Genomic DNA, 20,459 nt, shown 5'->3' with positions numbered 1-20,459 from the left:
AATGTTAGGTAATGTTATAACACCTAGTATTTTTGTTTGTTTGTTTGTTTCATCTCCTTTCTATTTAGTGTTCTTACTGGTCTAGCTGTTTTCTCTAATTCAAAATACCCACAAGACATACATTTTTCTGCTTGGTTATTTAAACCAAATATTATCTTGATTCACTAGTTGAATATGTTTATATTTTTAGACCTGTTACTTTAAGATGCTACATTTTCAGTTGGCATCTCAGCTATGTCATGTTCATATGGAATTTTTTATCTCATCCCCTAAGCCTCCTTTTCTCCATTAGTTATGGTTCATTGTTGTATTCAGATTTGTTCCAATTACAAATAAATTATTGCTCTTTTCACTTGTTCCTAACTCTGTTCTTCTACAAATTCCTTACACAATCACAGGGACTAAAGGGAAGAAAAACTCCCCCAGGATCCCCCCAATACATCACTTGCATGTCACTGGAGGGTGGTAGAAAAAGAATGGATTTCAGGGGCGCCTGTGTGGCTCAGTTAGTTAAGCCTCTGACTTCAGCTCAGGTCATGATCTCACAGTTCATGAGTTCAAGCCCCACTTTGGGCTCTGTGCTGACAGCTTGGAGTCTGGGGCCTGCTTTGAATTCTCCCTCCCTCTCTCTCTCTCTCTCTGCCCCTCCCCCACTCATGCTCTGTCTATCTCTCTCTCTCTCAAAAATAAACATTAAAAAAAATTTTTTTTAAAGAATGAGTTTTGGAACCAGGAAAACTTTCTGTTTTCAAATTACTTAACTTCAATGCAAGTTAAGATTTTTTGAATCTCAGTTTCTTCTTTTGCAAAAGGATGGTAATGCAAAATGATTGGACTATTGTGAAAATTAAATTAGCCTCTCCCCAAACTGCCATATACAAAAGCACTAGCTTTTAGACCATAAGCTCCTACTATAAGAAAGCTGAGAATCAATGAGATCAAGTAACTAGTCCCGTGTTATACAAATCAGTAGGAGATCCAGAATCCAAGCCCAGGTAATGTCTGAATCTAAATCTACCTCCATAAATATTAGTTCTCTATCCCTTCCAACCAAATTCACACACACTTGTCTCTCGAGGAAGCATCCTGTCATTGAGCAGCTAAAATGCCATGTTCTCAGAGAAGCTTTCTCTATGGCCTAAGTCCAGACTGATTCTTTTCTTCACTAGGCTTCTCTTCACACCACTTCTCTAGATATTAATACAGCAAACAGTGATTGAGAGCCTCCTAAATCTTGGGCACTTTCTTAGTCCCAGAAGGAGTTTTTGAAATGTTAAGGTTACTTCGGCAAGAGCCTGGATCCTTGACTGGACTGCAAACTTCCTGAGGTTAGAAGAGCACTTCTCATGATCTTCACACTTGTTGCCCTTTTCTTTATCTACTGCAAAGTTCTTTACAAACAAAGGTTTAAAACATCAGGGACAGGTTCTAATCTAAGCTGTGCTACTGTCTGGCTGCTGGACTGTGAGCAAATCTAATTTTTCTGAGCCTGGATTTTATCATCTCTAAGTGATTATAATATCCATGTTGCATGATTATTGTGAGCCATCCCGCGGATGACAGAGCTTCATTCAAATGTAAGGGGTAATGTCGTTGCTATTGTTGGTGTTACATTATTATGAATGAATGCATAAATACCAGAATGAATGCTCTGAAGATCACTTCTGCACTCACAGCTGTAAGGTACGAAGTTTGGTTCTATACGAAGGATTTCTTAATTCTATTACCCCATATCTGTTGTTTTCAACTCTGCTCAGACTTTGTTTCTGAGCTCTGATTACTGCCTGCTGGGAAGGGTTCCTGATCTCCGCTGTTGGTGATCCTGATGTGGGCTGCCAAGCCTCATCGCCATGGACTCTGTGCCTGGGGCCTCATCTCAGCACCCTGTTCTGTCCCTCGGTCCTCTTGGACTTGCCTATTCTGACCGGTCTGCCCTGTCTTATTTGTGTGTCTTCCTGAGACCTCACCACGTCTTTGCTTCCTCTAGTTGGCCCTGCTCTGCCCTACTTTTCAGTGTCCCAGTTCTAGGCTGCGATCTCTTCCATAACCCTAGGGCAGCACTGGTCTCTGATGACCAAGTGACTCTCTGTTAGACCTACTTCCCAGCCTGCCTGCCCACAGTTCAAGCTGCCATCTTGTCTTGGCCTTCTTAGTTCTAAATGCACCACCAGCCCTTAGTCCCTGTAATCAAACTCACGTTAGGTGCAAGGGCTACCCATCTTCCAAAAGGGGGGTAAAAAAAACCAGCCAAATATTGTGGTCTGTCTGAATCTCCCATCTCTTTTTCTGATGCTCAGCTTTTCTAGGCTTGGCCAGTGCATATATTGCTAAAGCTTGGGTTGTGTTAGCTCCTTATGGTTTGTTCTTGCCATGCCATTAACCTGGCTGTTTTTACATGCTTCCTTTGCAACCTTTAATGTGTCTCCTCTTTCCAATTCCTTTAAGTTCTCCTTTCTAAGTGAATGAAGCCAAGACACTAGCACATTCACATCATAAAATTTATGCAAATCCAATTAATCCAATCAAAGCTTGTTTGTATAAAAGCCTGTCTTATGTGCTCTTTAAAGTCACTTCCCATGAATGGAAATCTTAATTAGATGACTAAATTTAGAAGGATAGAGCATCTTGCAAGAAAACCAAGAACATTTAATCCTTAATACCATAAACTGGAAAATATGAATTTCACCTACCAAGAATAGTACTGTGCGGTTTCACATAAATTTCAATCCATCCTTTCTAAAAGAACCAGAATATCATGCCCTCAAATTTCTAGAGCAACATACAGATGCATATATTTCACCTCAACTTCCAATTTAAAATGAGAAAATTAAAGATATTTACTACACAGGTAAGCACACCTGCTATGTAATTTAGAAAATGCGAGTCAAGATACTCTATTATAGAAGCAAAACATAGCAATCAATAGTAACAAAAATATCCTTGCCAATTTTAATTGTGCATATCAACATATGCCTTCATAATTGTACTAATTATCGATATTTCAGTATTGTCCATGTTGCAAATAATGATTTTAAATCCTGTAATATGCGTGTCAGAGGGATTATCTTAGTATAATTAAAAAATTATTTTGTGGCAGTATTTTTATTTTAAAGTAGGAAACCGTAAGCCCTCTGGAACACACTTGACCGCCAAGATTGATGTGGGGAATATTTCCCTAGATTCCTTAAAACTCTAAAACAATAGTCTAATGTTTTCCTTTTAGTTTACTAAATTAAAATCAGTCACATAAATAGATTTATTTGTAACACAGGCAGACTTAGATGTCCCATTTTGCAGACAGCCAAAGTGAGGCTAAGAGTTTAGAATGTGTGTCAAAGGGTTACCTCTTCAAGCTGGTAAGGGAATCTCTGAGCACTATCGTAACGTTTTCTACTAAGCATCCTTATGTTCTGAACGTAATTACTTCTGTGCTATCCACCTTTCCATTCCAGACATTCTTGGAGTTCCTTCAACTGGGGAAGGTTTCTCCAACCTAAATGTTTTGTATACGTATGCTCTTGCCTTTCTCTCACTTTCTGGCTAGCGAACCTCACTTCCTCTAAGATCCCTCTCATCCTTCCTTCTATCTTCTACCCACAGGCCCATTGCCAGTTTTTAGAATTAGTATATTTTCACTCTTCACTGACATTGAACTTTGATTTCTTTGAGGACAGGGATCCTTTCCCCCCTTTTTGAATACGCAGAGCCCATTACACATACAAAGCCTTCTCCTGGGAGAACTCCATAAATGTTTTTTAATGGATAAATGAAGGAACGAATTATTGAACACCAGGTCATTGTGCTTTAATGTGGTTGCTTGCAGGCAGTTTCATTTGCTCCCATTGGATAGGGAGAGGAGCTAATTTGCACTTGTTTGATGTTTCACTTTAATTGTGAAATCCCAAATTTCAACAAAAAGTATCCATAAACAATAAAATCCTAATTTCATTTCCTGGTTTGTTCTGAAGTTAATTGAAGTTGTAAGTGATTTGCCTTCCCAAGAAGCATTAAATCTTTCTTTGCTCATTAATGTCATTTTCTAAAGTACCACTAATTTTTATCACTCTCTAAGGAAAGAAACTCTTCTCAAAAATAGTTCCATGTATTGAGTCAAATCTTTCAACTCTTAATTTATGATTACTAATGAAAATGTAGAGTATGATTCAGAGATCTAAGTGATAATTAAATCATGACTTATGTCATTTAGAAACTCTGCCAGCTAGCTGAATCCTACATCAGAATATCAAAAGTAGTTTTCTAATTTATCATATAGACAAATTTCCTATGTAAAACGTATTGGTCATTGATTTACAAAACAGAATGGAAGATGATGTACTCTTTAGTCCACCATTCAAGGGTGCCTGGGTGGCTCAGTTGGCTAAGCATCCGACTTCAACTCAGGTCATCATCTCACAGTTCATGAGTTCGAGCCCCACATCGGGCTCTGTGCTAACAGCTCAGAGCCTGGAGCTTGCTTCGGATTCTGCGTCTCCCTCTCTCCCTGTCCCTCCCTCACTCATGCTCTGTCTCTGGCTCTCTGGCTCTCTGAGAAATAAGTAAACATTAAAAAAATTTTTTTAAATAAATAAATCCACCACTTCATTCTAAAAAAAAAATGTGTGGGGGGGAATATAATGAAATATAGAATGTGTCACACCTGATGAAGATAGAGCATATGCTACATAAATGCTTACAGAGTGACAATTTAAAGTTATAAAAGTATGTGCTATGAAACACATGGAGAAATGAAATGGTGGGCACAGAAGCAAAATACGATGATGTTAAAGATTTTTAAAACAAAATAATAGGTGTTTGATATATTCTCCATTTAAAGTAAATACTGTAGACTATATGTTATATAACTTTGATTAAATTAAAAATGTGTGTACATGGGGAAAATACCTGAAAGCAAGGATGACTAGTAAGTAAATTAAAATATTAAGACTTGGGTTTTGGAGAAATAATTTGCACTTTATAGCCTATCTATGAATGGGTACCCCAAATAATTTTAATCCCTGCTTCTCTAACTCTGTTCTCTTAAAATACATTAATAATATCTACTATTTGAAAGGCATTATATTAGGCTCTATGTGATGAGCAAGAAGCAAAAATATACAAGACATATTTGTGGATCTACAGGAATTTATAACTTTTTGATAGCCAAAATATGTATATATAATTATAATACATAACTACATAGTACACTACATTGTGTATGCAACATACATTGGAAGCATTTTAGTAATCTTCTGATAGCAAAACAGTAAATCCAATTAGAAGATGTCGCCTGGAATTCTACCTCAAGGATTGAAAACCGAGGTCAGTCTCAGTTGGGAAGAAAATGCCATAATCTTTTAGCAATGTCTGCTGTGGTCATGGGAGGGAGACAGTGTCCATCATCATCCCGTGTTTTTGTCTACTTGAAGAAAAGTTTAACCTACTCCCTTTACAGATGAGATAATTGACCACGAGGAGAATGTATACTGACCCCAAGGCTAATGCATTAAAGTGCAGCACTTCTGATGTATTTGTCAGGGGTGAAAGTACACCTGAAATACATCATTCAGTGCTGATGTCGTGCCTTAAAAACAGCACATCTCCAGTGAGGTCACATGTGAGAGCCAGAATGGCAAAATGGACTCAAATCAATGCCATATGAAGATGAAAACACTTAAGTCTCAAAACAAAGAAGAGTCAGAGAACTGAAAAATAACATCCTACAGTGGGAGACCATCTAGGTTGTTCTATTTGGCTTCAAATGGTGAGACACCCATAAGCAGACAACCCAGAGAAACAGACTTTATTGCACTGTAAGGTAAAGTGTCCTAGTGACACTTGTTTCAATCACATAAAAGGCTACCTCAGGAGCTGTGAGTCAGTCGGTCTTCCGCCTCAGGTGAGCTCAAACCCTTCTACCCCAGATATCTAATGATACAGAGGCTGGAAAGCTACTTGAGTTTCTCAGGGTCTCAAAGTTAGCAAGCCGCAAAGTAAGGAGGAAAAGTCACAGCCTGTCAGGCCAGGGAGTCTCCCTTCCTCCCTTCCTCCCTCCCTCCTTACCTCCATCTCTTCTTCCTCTTTCTTTCTTTTCTTTTTTTCTTTCTTTCNTCCCTTCCTCCCTTCCTCCCTCCCTCCTTACCTCCATCTCTTCTTCCTCTTTCTTTCTTTTCTTTTTTTCTTTCTTTCTTTCTTTCTTTCTTTCTTCCTTCCTTCCTTTCTTTCTTTCTTTCTCATTCATTTTAATTTCAAATCAGCATAAAACCTGAATACACAAAATTTATTACCAAACCTACCAACTGCATTCACTATTTCCATACAGTAACACATTATTGCTACTGTTCCTTTTATTTTGTCTTGCTTTCTCTACAGCTCCCCATCCCATACCTGCAACTCTACTTTAATGGAAAGATGTAAGAGGACAGACTATTATTCAAAAAGGATTTTAAAAGATAGGTAGATCCCTGTTGATGAGAAGACATCAAAGGAAGAGTCATGAAAAAGTGGGATTTGAGCTGCCCAAAGTAAAGGCTGGGAAGTATTTAAGCAGATGAGAATGAAGAGCAGAGAAAATACCACAAAGCACAGCACAGCAGAGAACTGATTTCTCAAGTTACTGCTGTTTCCCATAAAATGGCACTACAGGATTGGACCCAAAATTTCTACAATCATTTTAAGAGTATCCTTAATTCCCTCAAAGAAAAAGGACTTCAAAATACATAAATATTAAAAGTCTATGTTTTTCCTTGAAATATATATATTTGATTTTATAAATTAAATGTATATATGTACATACATACACATCACTGAGTATTTCTTCCATGCCTCAAACTAGTTGCCTAACTTAACATACTGACTCTGCCTTGAGTGCAGTAGATATGCTATATGTTAATTATATTAGATGTTATAATTATATCATATTGTGTTATGTTAAAACCACACTATAAGAATTTGGAATCTGTGCATCAAAAATGGGTAGTTTTCTGTTACATCCACTTGTAGCAGGTTCAAATGTAATTTTACTTTCTGTCTGAAAAGATCTGATGTTAGAAGCATAAAAGAAGACATCATGGAACCAAATGATTTGAGAACCAAGCACTCTTTTTCCTTATCTGCTACGACACCTCTTCACTATCACCGACTGTCAACTGTAACCGTAATATTCAGTGAAATCTTTTCAGTCAACAGTTTAAAGGCACACGGAGGGGCGCCTGGGTGACTCAGTCGGTTAAGTGTCTGACTTCGGGTCAGGTCATGATCTTATGGTTCGTGGGTTTGAGCCCCGCATCAGGCTCTGTGATGACAGCTAGCTCAGAGCTTGGAGCCTGCTTCGGATTCTATGTCTCCCTCTCTCTCTGACCCTACCCTGTTCGTGCTGTCTCTCTCTGACTTTCAAAAATAAATAAAAACATTAAAAGAAAATTTTCTTAAAAAAGCCACATGGAAAAAGCTACTATAATAATCACATAGCCTTCATTTTTTTCTCTCAACTGATACTGCTCTGTAGAGCGATCCCTTGCAGATGGACTTAGCCCCACCAAGAGATGGAAAAACAAATTGGAAAGGGGACACGGACCATCCCTGTGTTAACAACACGTATCTGCCATTCTGCTGAGTTATGCCAGTTCCTTGCTGAGGGGTCATGGGCTTAGCTGCTTAATCTTTTTGTGCCTCAGTGTCCTCATCTGTAAACTGAGATAACAATAGTGTCTATCTCCAATGATGTGAGGAGTAAATTAGTTAATACATGTAAAGTACTTACAGCAATGCATGCTATATACCAATATGACAGCTATTTGTGTAATTCCTCATTAGTTGCACGGCCTTGGATAAGTCACTTAATCTCTCTGGCCATTCATTTGAAAATTAAGAGATGAAACTAAACGATCTCTAAGGCTGCTTTCAGGACTAAAGTATTCCAGCTACAAAGAAATATCTCCTAACATTGGATTCACAAGTATTTTCCAAAACTAGAATGGCAGAAAGAACCTGAGAGTGTAGCTTGAATAAAGTGTCTACTGGATTCCTATCATTGGGATTCTAGACTTAGCACCAGGAGGAATAAAAAGGGTACCCCAAATCATCATGTGATTAGGACCCAGAAAGACGAAGAAACAAAGGTCTCTTTGTGAAAGACCAAAAGGGTTGTCACGTAGTTTTGACTAAGTCTCTTCATTCAGTTTAGTAACCGTAACCGAGAGAACCCAACACTGTTAAGGCATTTGTGAAGGAAGAGGTTATTGTCACCAACCCAAAGATATTGTTTTGTATTTTAACTGGAAATGTCAGGACTTCATTTTAAATTACAACATGAGGCTCCAGGTGCACTATCTCTATCCAAGACTGCTCAATTTTGGTGTCTGTGAAAACTTGGCATTCTGCTTTGATGAGATCTCTGGAAATATAAGATGCTTCTCACTGTGAAAAGTGCTTCTGTGCACCCCAGTGTGAGAAAATGCTAAATCTGAAATCTCAATAAAAAGTATTGATAGAAAAGTACAGTTTTTGCTGGCATGGTTGAAAGCACTCTTTAAAAAAGGGGGGATCATCACACGAGAAACACAATACACAATTTACTCAGAATAGAGGTTCTGGTTATATCAACACAAATCCTGCTTCCCTTAGAGAGGAAATGCCACAAGCTATTTTGGTATTACGTAGATATGTCAGGACTACATTTGTATTTAACTAACCTATGATTTCATAAGTCCTTTATTTCATGATACTGCTTTGAAAGAGTCAAAGAAGGGAGAGATTAAATTTAATCCTGGTTCTTGGATTTGCAGCAAGTCAAGGAAGCTCTTTTTTCAAGGTACGCTACACATAGAAAGTGCTCACCAAATATTTGTTCAGGGAAAGAAGGAATGAGGAAGGAAGTCCTGGGAAGTCACCAGCATTTTATCAGAAAAGTCCCAATCCAAAGAGGCTGCTACAAGTCTTTTTTGCTATCTGTATGTTAATTAATAACTAACTTAATTAGCATCATGCATATAAATGATTTTTTATTGATGAAAGTAATTATTTTTAATTAACATGATGAATGCTAAAAATAGACTCTTTACTGGTGAAATTGAATATTTTCAAGCTATGCGGACTGACTAAAATAGTTTCCCAATACTGAATGAACAAACTATAGGACTCCAGTGATACCCCAATGGCATCTTCTCAGTGCATCTAGAATCCGGCCATTGATTTAGGAAGATTCCTGCATGAAGCACATTAGTGTGAGGGCACAGAATCCCACCTTGTCTGTGCTGAACTTTTCATACAAGGGCTTCATACACTTAAACACCACAAAGGATAAAGAACTACCAGCTCACTGAATTTACAGGACAGGGCATATGGACTATTTTGCTTATTTTAATGAATGGTTATGTAACTGCTCAGCAGAATTCGGTCATTATAACATCATCATCATAAACTTCAGTTGATGCCTGGACACCTTATCTACCAAAAATAACCAAAGAGACTGGGTATGATGAAATCAGCTTGAAACAGATTACAATACCCTGACTTTGAGATGTTCGAGTCTAGTGATGGAAACATTAATAAAAATAAATGCAACATAAAGCAAAAATATAAGGTTATTTTAATACCATAATTTGTTAAAGAACATAAAGAATCACAGAAGAGAATGTAGCTACTTTATCTGTGGGTCTGCAAGAGGTTTGCTTAAAGGAGTTCGTGCGAGGTCCAAACAGATAGGGCAGAATGTTCCAGAAAGTTTTTTGTTTTTTTTTTAGGGGGAATGGATGGGGGAGCATTATACAGGTTAGACACAAGGAAGAAAAAAATTAATCCATGTAAGAAATTCCAAGCTTATTACAGATCAAATATACACATACATATATACACACACACTATACATATATACACACACACACTATACACACATACACACACACACACACACATATATATTCACTGCACGCACACACACTCACTCACAAGTGTTCTCTCACTGAGAAATGTTCACCAAAACACTGCCTTTAGAGTTTTAAATGCACCTGGTCTGGAAAAAAATCTTTAGGACTCTCTTTCACAACAACAACAACAATAACAAAAAAAAATGGTTGTTTTACTGACAGTGATTTTCAAACTACATCTGTCATAATAAAACTAAAAAAGTAATCAGCCTGCTGAGTGAAACCTGGCATTCTGAGAAATAGTTTCAATAGTACTAAATATAGAACTCCATCTCACATATTTTAAATTATCTTCCATCTAAAGGATATTCTTTATGATTTCCCAAAGTCTGTTAAAAGGATCCTCTTAACTACAGGTTAAGATCTCTGAGATCAGAACTTGTCTCTTGTATGAATGGGAATGTTGAGCTATTCTATTGGTCATTCCACTGATTCTAAAAGCCAATGAAGTTTTGTCTTTGAACATGTCTTTGAACATCCCCTTTTCATGTCTGGTTGTACATGAACAAACATATGGATACTGTAAACAGCACATTGATATATAATCGATAAGCTTTAACTAACCCCTGCCTTCTGGGAGTGCCGCCTTTTTATGTTGTGAATCAAATTAGTGGGAAAATGCATGTAGCCAACAGAGCACTGGACTTAAAAGTAATAGATTCAGATCCTGGATGTGTCATTTACCAGCTGGAGTGAACTGCCTAAGCTCCCTGGATGTGTTACTGCACAGAGTTTATGAAAGGGTTACAGTAAAAGGTAAACGGTTTATCTCATTCATTCAAAAGAACTGATTAAGTATGATGCCATTTTGCTGTGCACTACCAATAAATACTATTAGCGTTTCTGCTAAAAGAGTAGCTATCAGTTATTGAATGCTTATATTTAATTCTTATAAGGTATCATGTTAAGTATCATTACCTCAATCTTACAGACAAGAAAACGGAGGCTTGGAGGTATAACTTCATGCATGATATCTGAACTCTTGAAGGTCAACAAATATGTCTCACTTATTATATACATGTTCAAGCAAGAGCACTGTACCTAGTACATAATAGGTGTGTTATCATCATTTAAAACCTTTACAAATAATGTCTTTTGGGGATGATGCAAATTTAAAAATTAATATGATACAATGCCGACTTAATAGATGGTATCCATACTGCTCCCTGGAAATATTTGTTTTCAAACTATACAAATGAATGAGATGGAGTCATGCTATAAGTAGTCGTAACCGTCTCCAGTGACCAGCTGGGTACGTAACTCATGTAATCCACTCACATTATGTTTTCCTCATATTGTCTCCAAAGTGTATTCTCACATATTTGATACTCACAGCAGCTCGTAGGAAGAAATGAGTCAACATTTTTCAGATAAGGTAACTGGCTCAAAAAAGCCACAGGGATTACCAAGTGATAAAGGTCGGAGGGGGCAAAGAAGACCGGAAGAGAAAAAGGGAGACAGGGATGGAGAGGAGGAGAGATAGAAGGAAAAGGAGAGAGAGAGGAGAAGGAGAAGCAGAGGAAAGCTAGCTGGTTTTCACACCAGCCTCATCCTTCCCCTTGGCATCACCGTCTCTTCATCAGTATGCAAAGTGGAGGAGATCTGGGGAAAAAGAGAGACAAAAAGGAATACAGGGAGGGAGGGAAAATATGAATGAATGAATATGAATGAGAATATCTAAGTGAAGCAAGGTCCTAAGACACATAAGGAGGCGTTTAACCAGATTCATAAACCCTCAAAGTGTGGATCCACCTTTCGGGGAAGCTTGGATACCTCTGACAATCTGATAAAGTATGGAGACTCTTACTAGAAAAATGGGCATGTGTATTTGTAAACAATGTGCATATGTGTATATATAGCATTTATACACAATTTCAGTGTGTTCACTGCACCCCAAATCTTTAAGAAACATTCCTTATAAATAAAGCCGCCTCAGCTCTCCATACACTGTAGTGTGGCAGATCGAGAACCGAAGGGTGGTATCACATAAATGCAGGTGCTGCAGCACTGTGTCCGCGCGTGCTACAGAGATAAGAAAGATGGCTTCAGATCAGAATAACAAAAATATTTCTGAATCCCTTCCGCCGCCACCCACCTCTCCACAACATTTCAAGCCTAACAGGAAACAAAACAATCTCCTACACCACACATTGAAACCATTATCTACACTGGAACACAAAGCTTCTGATCAAACCAGAAAAGCTGACGTTGAGGATAAATGATTTGAGAAAACGTTGACTTTTCTAGTATTGCATCACTATGACCAAAAATCTGCAATGATGTGTTTAACGTGTTAGGATAAAGAACTAGAGGCACGGGCTTCAATGATTCTGGCACTGGCGCTGTGGGACTCCTGGATGGCACTCTCCCCTTTTCACATCCAACTAACCTTCATAAGCCAAAGGTAAAATTAATGAATGGACTTATATAACTCAACACAGATCTGATACACAGTCCCACAAAACATCGTATTTCTCATTTATAAGTGGATTTAATGACAGTCTTTGTGTTTAAAGAAAGTACTACAAGAGTGAGCATTAAATAAAGTAATGCATTAAATGTATCTAATGCAGCGTCTGGTGCATAGGAAATATTAGCTAGTGTCAGCTTACTTGAAAAAAATAGAGGAATCAAAGGTAGGAATCATTGACTTGATGTCAGTAACAGAGTTCTGATTTTTGCTATTCTTGCTATTCAGACACCCCAATTTTTGTGGGTGAGTGGACTGAAGCAGGTGGCCTCTGGCCACCTCTAATATTTCATCAGCCCTGGAATCCACTAATAAACACATTTTGCTAGGTGTCTTAAATAGATTATCTTGATTAATCATCGCAACCTGGAGAGGACTAATGGTAGGTAACATATACTTAGCTGGGCACTGCTCTGACATATATGTCAACCCATTTCATATTCATAATAATCCTATGAGTCCAACATTCACATTATCTCCATTTCACAGTGGAAGAAACTGAAGCCTAGAAAGACCGGCTCAGGTTCACACAGCAGGAAAGTGGCAGATCTGGGCTTCAAACCCAAGCAGTCTGACTCCAGAGTCTGTGATCTTAACCTTTAGACGCACTGCCTTCCAAGAGGTAGGCATTTTTATCTACAGTTTATGAATAAGAAAATTTTGCCCAAGGTCACACATATAGTGAGTGAGAGAAATGCAGATAAGAACCCAGACTTGTCTGATATCCATATCGGTGCTGCTCCTGCACCAGGCCACAGGCATGAGTTCTAGGAGTAAAAATAGGACCAAGCATCAAGGGAAGGTTCACAGGAGAAGAGGTCTATGGGAAAGCTTTAGGCACTCTGATCCAACAAGCTGGAGCTCTGGATACGGGATGTCTTTCTGTCATCATGTATCTCTGCCACATTTAGTGATGCAATACCCTTGGGATAGCAGCATAGCTATATCCCTCAGAATCTCAGGGTCCAAAGGGTGTTTCCTGAGAACGCAGGCATAGGAATCAGAGATGCTCCCTACCCTCACACCTGCCCTGCTCACTGCTGGTTTTCTCTGCCTTGGTTCTGGCTCTACGAGAGGAATGCTCTGGCTTTGGTCTCCTTCAAATCACCTGTGTTGTTTAATGATCTCAGGAGCAATGAGATCATTGCTGCTCATGGCCACTGTATCCAAATTTGGGGAGCAGAAACCACTGTCATCACCAGCTCTCTCAATCAATGAAAAAAATCAAGGATCACTAATTAAATTTCTGTCCATAAATTCCATATGTGGTGCTTTAGCAAATGCTATACAGATCAATCTGAACAAGACATCTGTCTTTGTAAATGAGCCCAAATTATAGGCATTTTCTGAAAACACAATCAAACTCATATCTCACCACATAAAAGAGACTTGAGGATAAAGCATTTAAAATTCTTTTTCGGTATTTTTATTGTCCCCAAAATGTCCTAAAACACCACCCATCAGACAGTGTCCCTAGTCCATTCCCAACAAATTGAGAACAGCTTGCAGCCTGGCATTCCAGGACTCATCAATGAGACCCAAGTCTTCCTCTTCAGCCGTATAACCTCTGTGTTCCCTGCACACCATTCTGAGAAACAAGACAAACCAACTGCTGCGTCAAGAGTACAGCCTGCATTTTCTGCTACCAAGCGGCTGTCCATGTAGCTGCTTCTCTGATGTCCTGACTCAAACTCCATTCCAGACTCTTCTTCAAAGTCACATCTCAAATGCCACCATTTTCTTCACGAAGCCTTTCCTTACCCCTCCAAATAAAAAGGATCTGATCTTCTTATGAACCACCAGAGGTCTTTGTGGAGTGTGTATGCATTTGTGTATTTGTGTGTGTGTGCACGTGCTTCTATTATGGTGATTTATATGATGATCTTGGCATGTTTACCTGATTTCCCAAATTAGGCTGTAAACTCCTTAGGAGTTTAGTTTATTTCTGAAATTTCCTTTATAACCTCTACTCTGTCTTGCAACACAGAAGTTCAATAAACATTTACTGAATTATCACTTCATGAATAATGACAATGATTTACTGATCTCATCTCTTATGAAGTATCCACTGTGGGCCAAGGATGACATTTATGTGTTACATCTAATTTAATATGCACAATCCTGAGACTTAGAAAATTGAGGCTTAACAAGATTAAACTAAGTTGTTCAAGGTTAGGCAGCAAGCAGGGTTCCCAACAGTTAGCACAGCAGCAGGAGGTACTTTGAATCTGAATCCAAATTTATTAGATTTCAAACCTGGGCCCCAAAGCAACATCACATAAAAGTGATAAAACTGAAAATATATATTGCTTTTGATTTTTAGATAAATGAGTTTAGCAAGTATGACACAAAACCACAAATTGTGGTAGTGAGGAGAGCTACTTTTCAAATTAATCTAAAGAATTAAAAATGACATTTGAAGGCTAAAAATATACAATATGAAGAACCTTTAACACTATAGCCCAAGAAATGTAAGAGATGGGGAAAGAGACCTTTTGAGGCATTTATTCAGAAGCATGCCTTACGAGTAAGCTGAATTTGTACATTACAATAGAAAAGACTCCAGTTTGGGAGTTCAACATAGTAGGGTTACAATTCTGAGTATGACATTTTTTAGCCCTGGTCCTGGGGCAATTATTTTATCTTTCTAAGCTTCAGTTTTTGCAACTATTAGGTGACAATAATAATAATAATTGCTTTAATAAGTAATGTAGCTATTAAATGGGTATAAGGTATATAACTCGATAAATCATGGGCATTACTAGTATTATTATTAATAATATTATTTTCACATAAAGTGACTGTGCCAAGCCGGTGTTCTCGAGAGGAATGGAAAGGCAGGGCTGCCATTACTGTTCCCAACCTCTCGCACTGTGAGAACACAGTGTTTGGAAAAGCAGAAGGGAAAACAAGGGCCAGCAGTGCAGCTAGCCTCTAAAACCCAAAACTTCCTTCTCTTCAGACTGACCCCCCCTAATTCTTTCTCTTGCAACTAAATAACTGAAAGTCAAAACATGATGGGAATCAGGTGAGATCCTCCCTCTTAAAACCTCCCAATTGTTATTCTAGATGCTTCCCACATCAGCCTTCTCTTGTCCTCTGTGGAAGTAGTAGAAGTACCATGGCATTGGGTGTCAGTCCCGTGGGCCTCCAAACACCACACCTACCTACCTTATTTTCAGCTCTTTCCATTGTATTATCTGATCCTCAGTGCCCTCAAATATTATTTGGAGAGGAATGCACTGAGGACTAAGTACAGTTATGACTTTTCAGTGCCCAGCACAAAGTAGTCAGTAATGACTAATTCCCTTTCTCCTCCTAGCTTCCCCCTAAGTAGGAAATAATCAACATCTTTGGCCCAATATGTTCTTGTCTCTAGCTGACACCTGCCACCATGGATGGATGGTTAGGATCTGAAGGGTGCTATCTCATTTAAATAAGACACAGAATGGTAATTACCAAGAGAAAAGTTACAGACATTATTGATCATGGTCGCAACCAAACCAGTGACCTGAAAGTGACAGGCTTTCTTCTAAAAAAAAAAAAAAAATCCCTGAGCTATTTAGTCCCCCAGAAAACATGTGCCTGAACACCCAACATCTGCAGAAAGCAGAAAGAATCCCTACACTGACTACATTTTCTTTCCTTTTTCAGCTTGTCAAAGGGAAGAGAGAGAACATCAACATGAAGGTGGATTTCTAGCAAATAACAAGATTAAAAAACAAAACAAAACATTTTTTGGTGCAGGTCTAACACTTTTCAAACCAGTCTACTGGAGCAGGATATAAAGTCAACTATCATGGTACCTGTGATAAACGAAGTTACTTTGAAGTTATCAAGAAGTTCCTTGGTGGAATTCCATTATGTGTATTAGGAACTTCCCATTATTTGGAAAAATATTAAATTATTTCCCTGAAATCAAAGCAAACATGAATAACCCAACCCAGTATATATCATCGATGTTCTCAACATTCACTGTTAAAATGTACACATTCAACCACTAAAATAAAACTTTCCTTTTCCCTTTCCTCTTCATTTTCCGATTTCCTATTTGTTATCTTTTGAGAGTTGAAAGAGAGAGAGAGAGAGAGAACCGGTACCACTGGAAGGAAACCTCCAATACTTTGACAGTAACAGAGAAACCGTAAGGTTTCCTGAAGAAACACCAATTCTACCAATAACTGCACCATATTCACATGTAAATTATTACGATTAACCTTCTAATAATTACGTATGCATATGTGTGTGTCCTTATACACACACACACACACACACACACACACACACAGTCCAAAAATCCCCAAGGCAGTCTAAGCAAAGCTATCAGAGATGAGGACTTAAGCTGCCCAGAGGCCGGAGCAGCCTTTAAATGAATCTTGTAATTTGGACACAGCTCCTGCTTTTCAGCAAGCGCTGCTGCTGGATGGAGCCTCATCATTTAGCAGTTTTCAACATTCTTTTTTAGGTATTGGTTTCCTGGTCAGCTTCGTCCCACGGGCACTTTTCGTGCGAAAGGAAAGGCGGTGGTAAAACGGGAACAGGCGCCCAGACTCGAGAAGCAGGAGTCCCCTGCACACCCCAGCAGCTGATGCCCGCTCCTCCTCGCCCGCCCGCCCGTCCTCCAGCGGCGGTCTCAGGGCAGGCGGCCAGTGGGGCAAGGCCACCGAGGGGAGGAAGTAAAAATTCATCCCGAGGGCTCACCTCCTCCCCAGCCCCGACCCCCACGCATCACCTCCCACGGCCCCCCTTCCCTGTCGTCCTCCTCCCCGCCGCCCAATACTGCAGCCACAGCAGGGCGTGCGGGGGCGGCATGTGGGGAGAGGCGCGGGATTCCTGCGCACCCACCCCTGACGCGCCCTACAAGAATGTCCTCTGGGGAAGGGGCTGCCCACAAGTTGGAAGAACTTAGAAGGTAAAGCCGCCGCGCCCCGACCCCCGCCCCGGGCCTCCAGCCCGAAGNGAGTCGGAAGCGAGGGCGGGCACCCCGGGGCTTACCACGAGCACGGGGACCCCGGCGGCCAGCGAGTAGAGGAGCACGGGGGGCACGGCGCTGCTGTCCTCCGGGCCCGGGTAGGGCTTGCGGTAGGCGCTGTCGTGGCAGAAGAAGCCCTGCACGNGGGCGCGGGGGCGCGGGGGGGGGCGAGGAGTCCCGGGCGCCGGGCAGCGGCCGCAGCGCCCAGCGAGAGACGGTGCATTCACAATGCAGCAGCGCCGGGTGAAGCCCCCAGGCCCGCCCGAAGGAGGCGGCGTCGGCGGACCGGGCGGCAGAAGTCGGGACAGCGGCACCTGTACCCCCTCGGAGGGCGGACGCAGTGGAGCTGGAGAAGCTCCTCGAGGGGGTAAAAACCGGAAAAAAAAAAAAAAAGGGGGGAGGGGAGGCAGAAGAGAAGGAGCTTCTAGAAACTCCTTTCCGAGGCAGCAGCTGGGCTGTTTGAGAAACCCGCACACCGCCTGGGAAAATGGTGCGTGGACGCGTCTTCGAAGCGCAAACCCCACGGAAGCTCCAAGCGCCGGATGCCGCGCGGCGAGTTTCGGCGGGCACTCACTGGGGTTCCTTAACCCCGCGCAGGGCACGCGCCAGGCGGTGATTTCTAGGCACAATTAGGAAAATAATCTCGGAGCATTTTACATTCAGAGTTCCTCTGCCTCCCCTCTTGCTTCCCAGGGCTTTGTGTGTAGAAACATAATCATAGTTCAGTAGCTCCCGAAGCATCGTTTTTTGTCCCACGGCCCTTTCCTCGTTCTTGTATTCGCCACTTGCTCATCTTCCCAGTCTCCTTTTATTAGCTGCTAGTGAGAAGAGGCATTGCAGATTCCTGGGATCCAGCGGTGCCTGCCACCAGGGAACGGAAAAGAGCTGTTTACCTCATCTCACTATTCCCTGAGTTCCGGGGAACTGTTGGGATTCCCCACCAGTCAGGTGAAAGGAGAGGGAGACCGACGCGGGCTCCCATCACAGGCGTACGAAGCACACCCATACATGGGCATACACGCGTGTGCACAGCTCTGTAAGTAGCTGCATATATGTAAAGAGCCCATTCCGTGATGCCATGTGGTTGCCTGCGTGCAAGCTTAGGCAGCAAACTTGGGGGTGGGGGTGGAGGTGAGGGAGGATCTTAGCGGAGCCAGACACTGCTCACATCCTCCTCCCTAGAGGGCAGGTAAGGAAACATATGTAAGAGACAAGGGAATGAACATATTCCTAGAGCCTTTCCTGTCTCATTAAAATGTAGATTACTTTAGCAGGTTTCTGGAATATTCATTCATTTTAATGGGTTGTACTTGATGAGTTTTAGAGGTGGGTCTCTATCATAGGAAAAAGCAACATTGGTAGGCTAATAAGGCTACTTAAATTTGGCAAATGATTGGTATTTGGGGGAAGTAATGTCAGTGTGAATTTCTTTAATGTAGGATACCTTATTCTCCACATGTTACTAAACATCATTTAATAGCTACTTACTGGATAAAAGACACTGAACAACATGTATAATACGCAGTTTGGGGCAGTGGGAGGAAACGGTTCCTTAAATGGACAAGAATGGCATACCATGTTATGAAAATATAACTACTACAAAGATACATGATTTAATGCCCCATTCAGAGAATCATTTTAAGACTGTATTAGTGTTTGAACTGCTCCCCTGATTCTATGTAAGAATCCCCAAAATCTTTCTACTTAATAGAAATTTTGGAGGAAAAACGGTATTAATTTTTAAGAGTAGATTTTAAGGGTAACTTTGGATTAATGAAACTGATGTAGGTAATTTATCCAAGCTACTGAACACATATATTATTTTTAAATTAAAATGCATTGTATTGCATCGTTAACGTGTATTGAGCGGCTAGTACTGTGAGTCTAACAAAGCAGGGTCCTTCTGTGTCCTGTTCACTGTTCTGTCCCCCCACATGAGGGGTGTATGCCACATTGTAGGTGCTCAGTAAATATCTGTTGAATAGATTAATGAATGTTTTTCTCTAAGAACAATGGTGAAATATGTTCACATGTAAAAGTTATGTCAAGGGTTAGGGAATCATAATCTTTACGTCCTAAGATAAACATAGACTGCTCACTTACATGGCATACTGACATGGAAGGTATAAGGTTAATGTAAGAGCAGCAGCTTTGGTACCACCTCAGTTCAAATCCCAGCTCTGCCACTTACCAGCACTGGAAACCTGGCCAGCATACTCGACTCTTTTTTTCTGCTTTAGTTTCATCACCAGTAAAACTGAGATCATATTAGTACCTACTTTACAATGTTCATACGAGAACTAAGGATGATCACTTATGTCTGACACATAGTGATCACCTATATCATGTTTAAATTTTATGAAATTTGACTCCTAGACATAAACGTATCTGGGCTGCTTTAACTCAGGTCACTCCAACATTTATCGCCAGTCACTTTCTTTCTAATTTTTGGCTTACAAAATGATTCTGGGTGTATCCATATTTCTGTACGTGTATACATTTTTCTATAGATTTATGCACATTCTGTCTTCTCTTTCAGATGCCATCCGTCTCAGGCATAAGATATTATTTTCCCTCAGAATCCTCAATATCTCCATCATTTGTCTGTATTAGACATGGACAGTCAAATAGAGTTGTTGACTGATTCATGGTTGACTAATGATTCAATGCTGAAATTCAGAGTTAATACTGAATCTTAACTCACTTTATAAAGATACCAACATTAAATTCAACTTCCATGAATATTTGAGCAGGTTGGTTATTCATAGAAATGATGTGAGGTGGATGAAAGAGCATGAGCTATGTATCCTTGGGCTGGTTACTTTACTTTCCTGACTCTGAGCTTTTCGGGGACAAAATGAACTAATCTTTCTACTTATTTTGACAATTAAATGAGAATATGTAAAGCACTTCCCCAAAGAAGATACTTGTTTAGTATGTTTCTTCACTTTATTTTCTTATAAATTATTTAACCTAATTCTTTTCCAAAATACATGTTTTCAACTTCAAAGAATCCTTGGGAATCCTCCCATTTAATCTACCATTTACTGTTTCTAGATTAACAATAGCACTGCTCATATTTAATCCTTTAGAA

The 20,459-nt window shown here is 40.1% G+C and overlaps 1 protein-coding gene across 1 annotated transcript in view; it reads right to left on the bottom strand.

Annotated features, from left to right (window-relative positions):
• Positions 1 to 19,611, bottom strand: part of PLPPR5 (phospholipid phosphatase related 5) — a 127,659-nt gene extending 108,048 nt beyond the window's left edge. Inside the window, exons 1-2 of the mRNA XM_077746072.1 lie at positions 19,557 to 19,611; positions 17,389 to 17,984 (exon numbers count right to left, since the gene is read on the bottom strand). Coding sequence (XP_077602198.1) covers positions 17,389 to 17,984; positions 19,557 to 19,611 — 651 coding nt within the window. The remainder of the gene's footprint in view (positions 1 to 17,388; positions 17,985 to 19,556) is intronic.
• Positions 19,612 to 20,459: the final 848 nt, after the last annotated feature.

This window comes from Crocuta crocuta, unplaced genomic scaffold, assembly GCF_008692635.1.
Source record: "Crocuta crocuta isolate KB4526 unplaced genomic scaffold, BGI_CrCroc_1.0 scaffold48, whole genome shotgun sequence".
Lineage (NCBI taxonomy): Eukaryota > Metazoa > Chordata > Mammalia > Carnivora > Hyaenidae > Crocuta > Crocuta crocuta.
The sequence above is the reverse complement of the archived record's forward strand: the minus strand, read 5'-3'. Positions and strand labels throughout refer to the sequence as shown.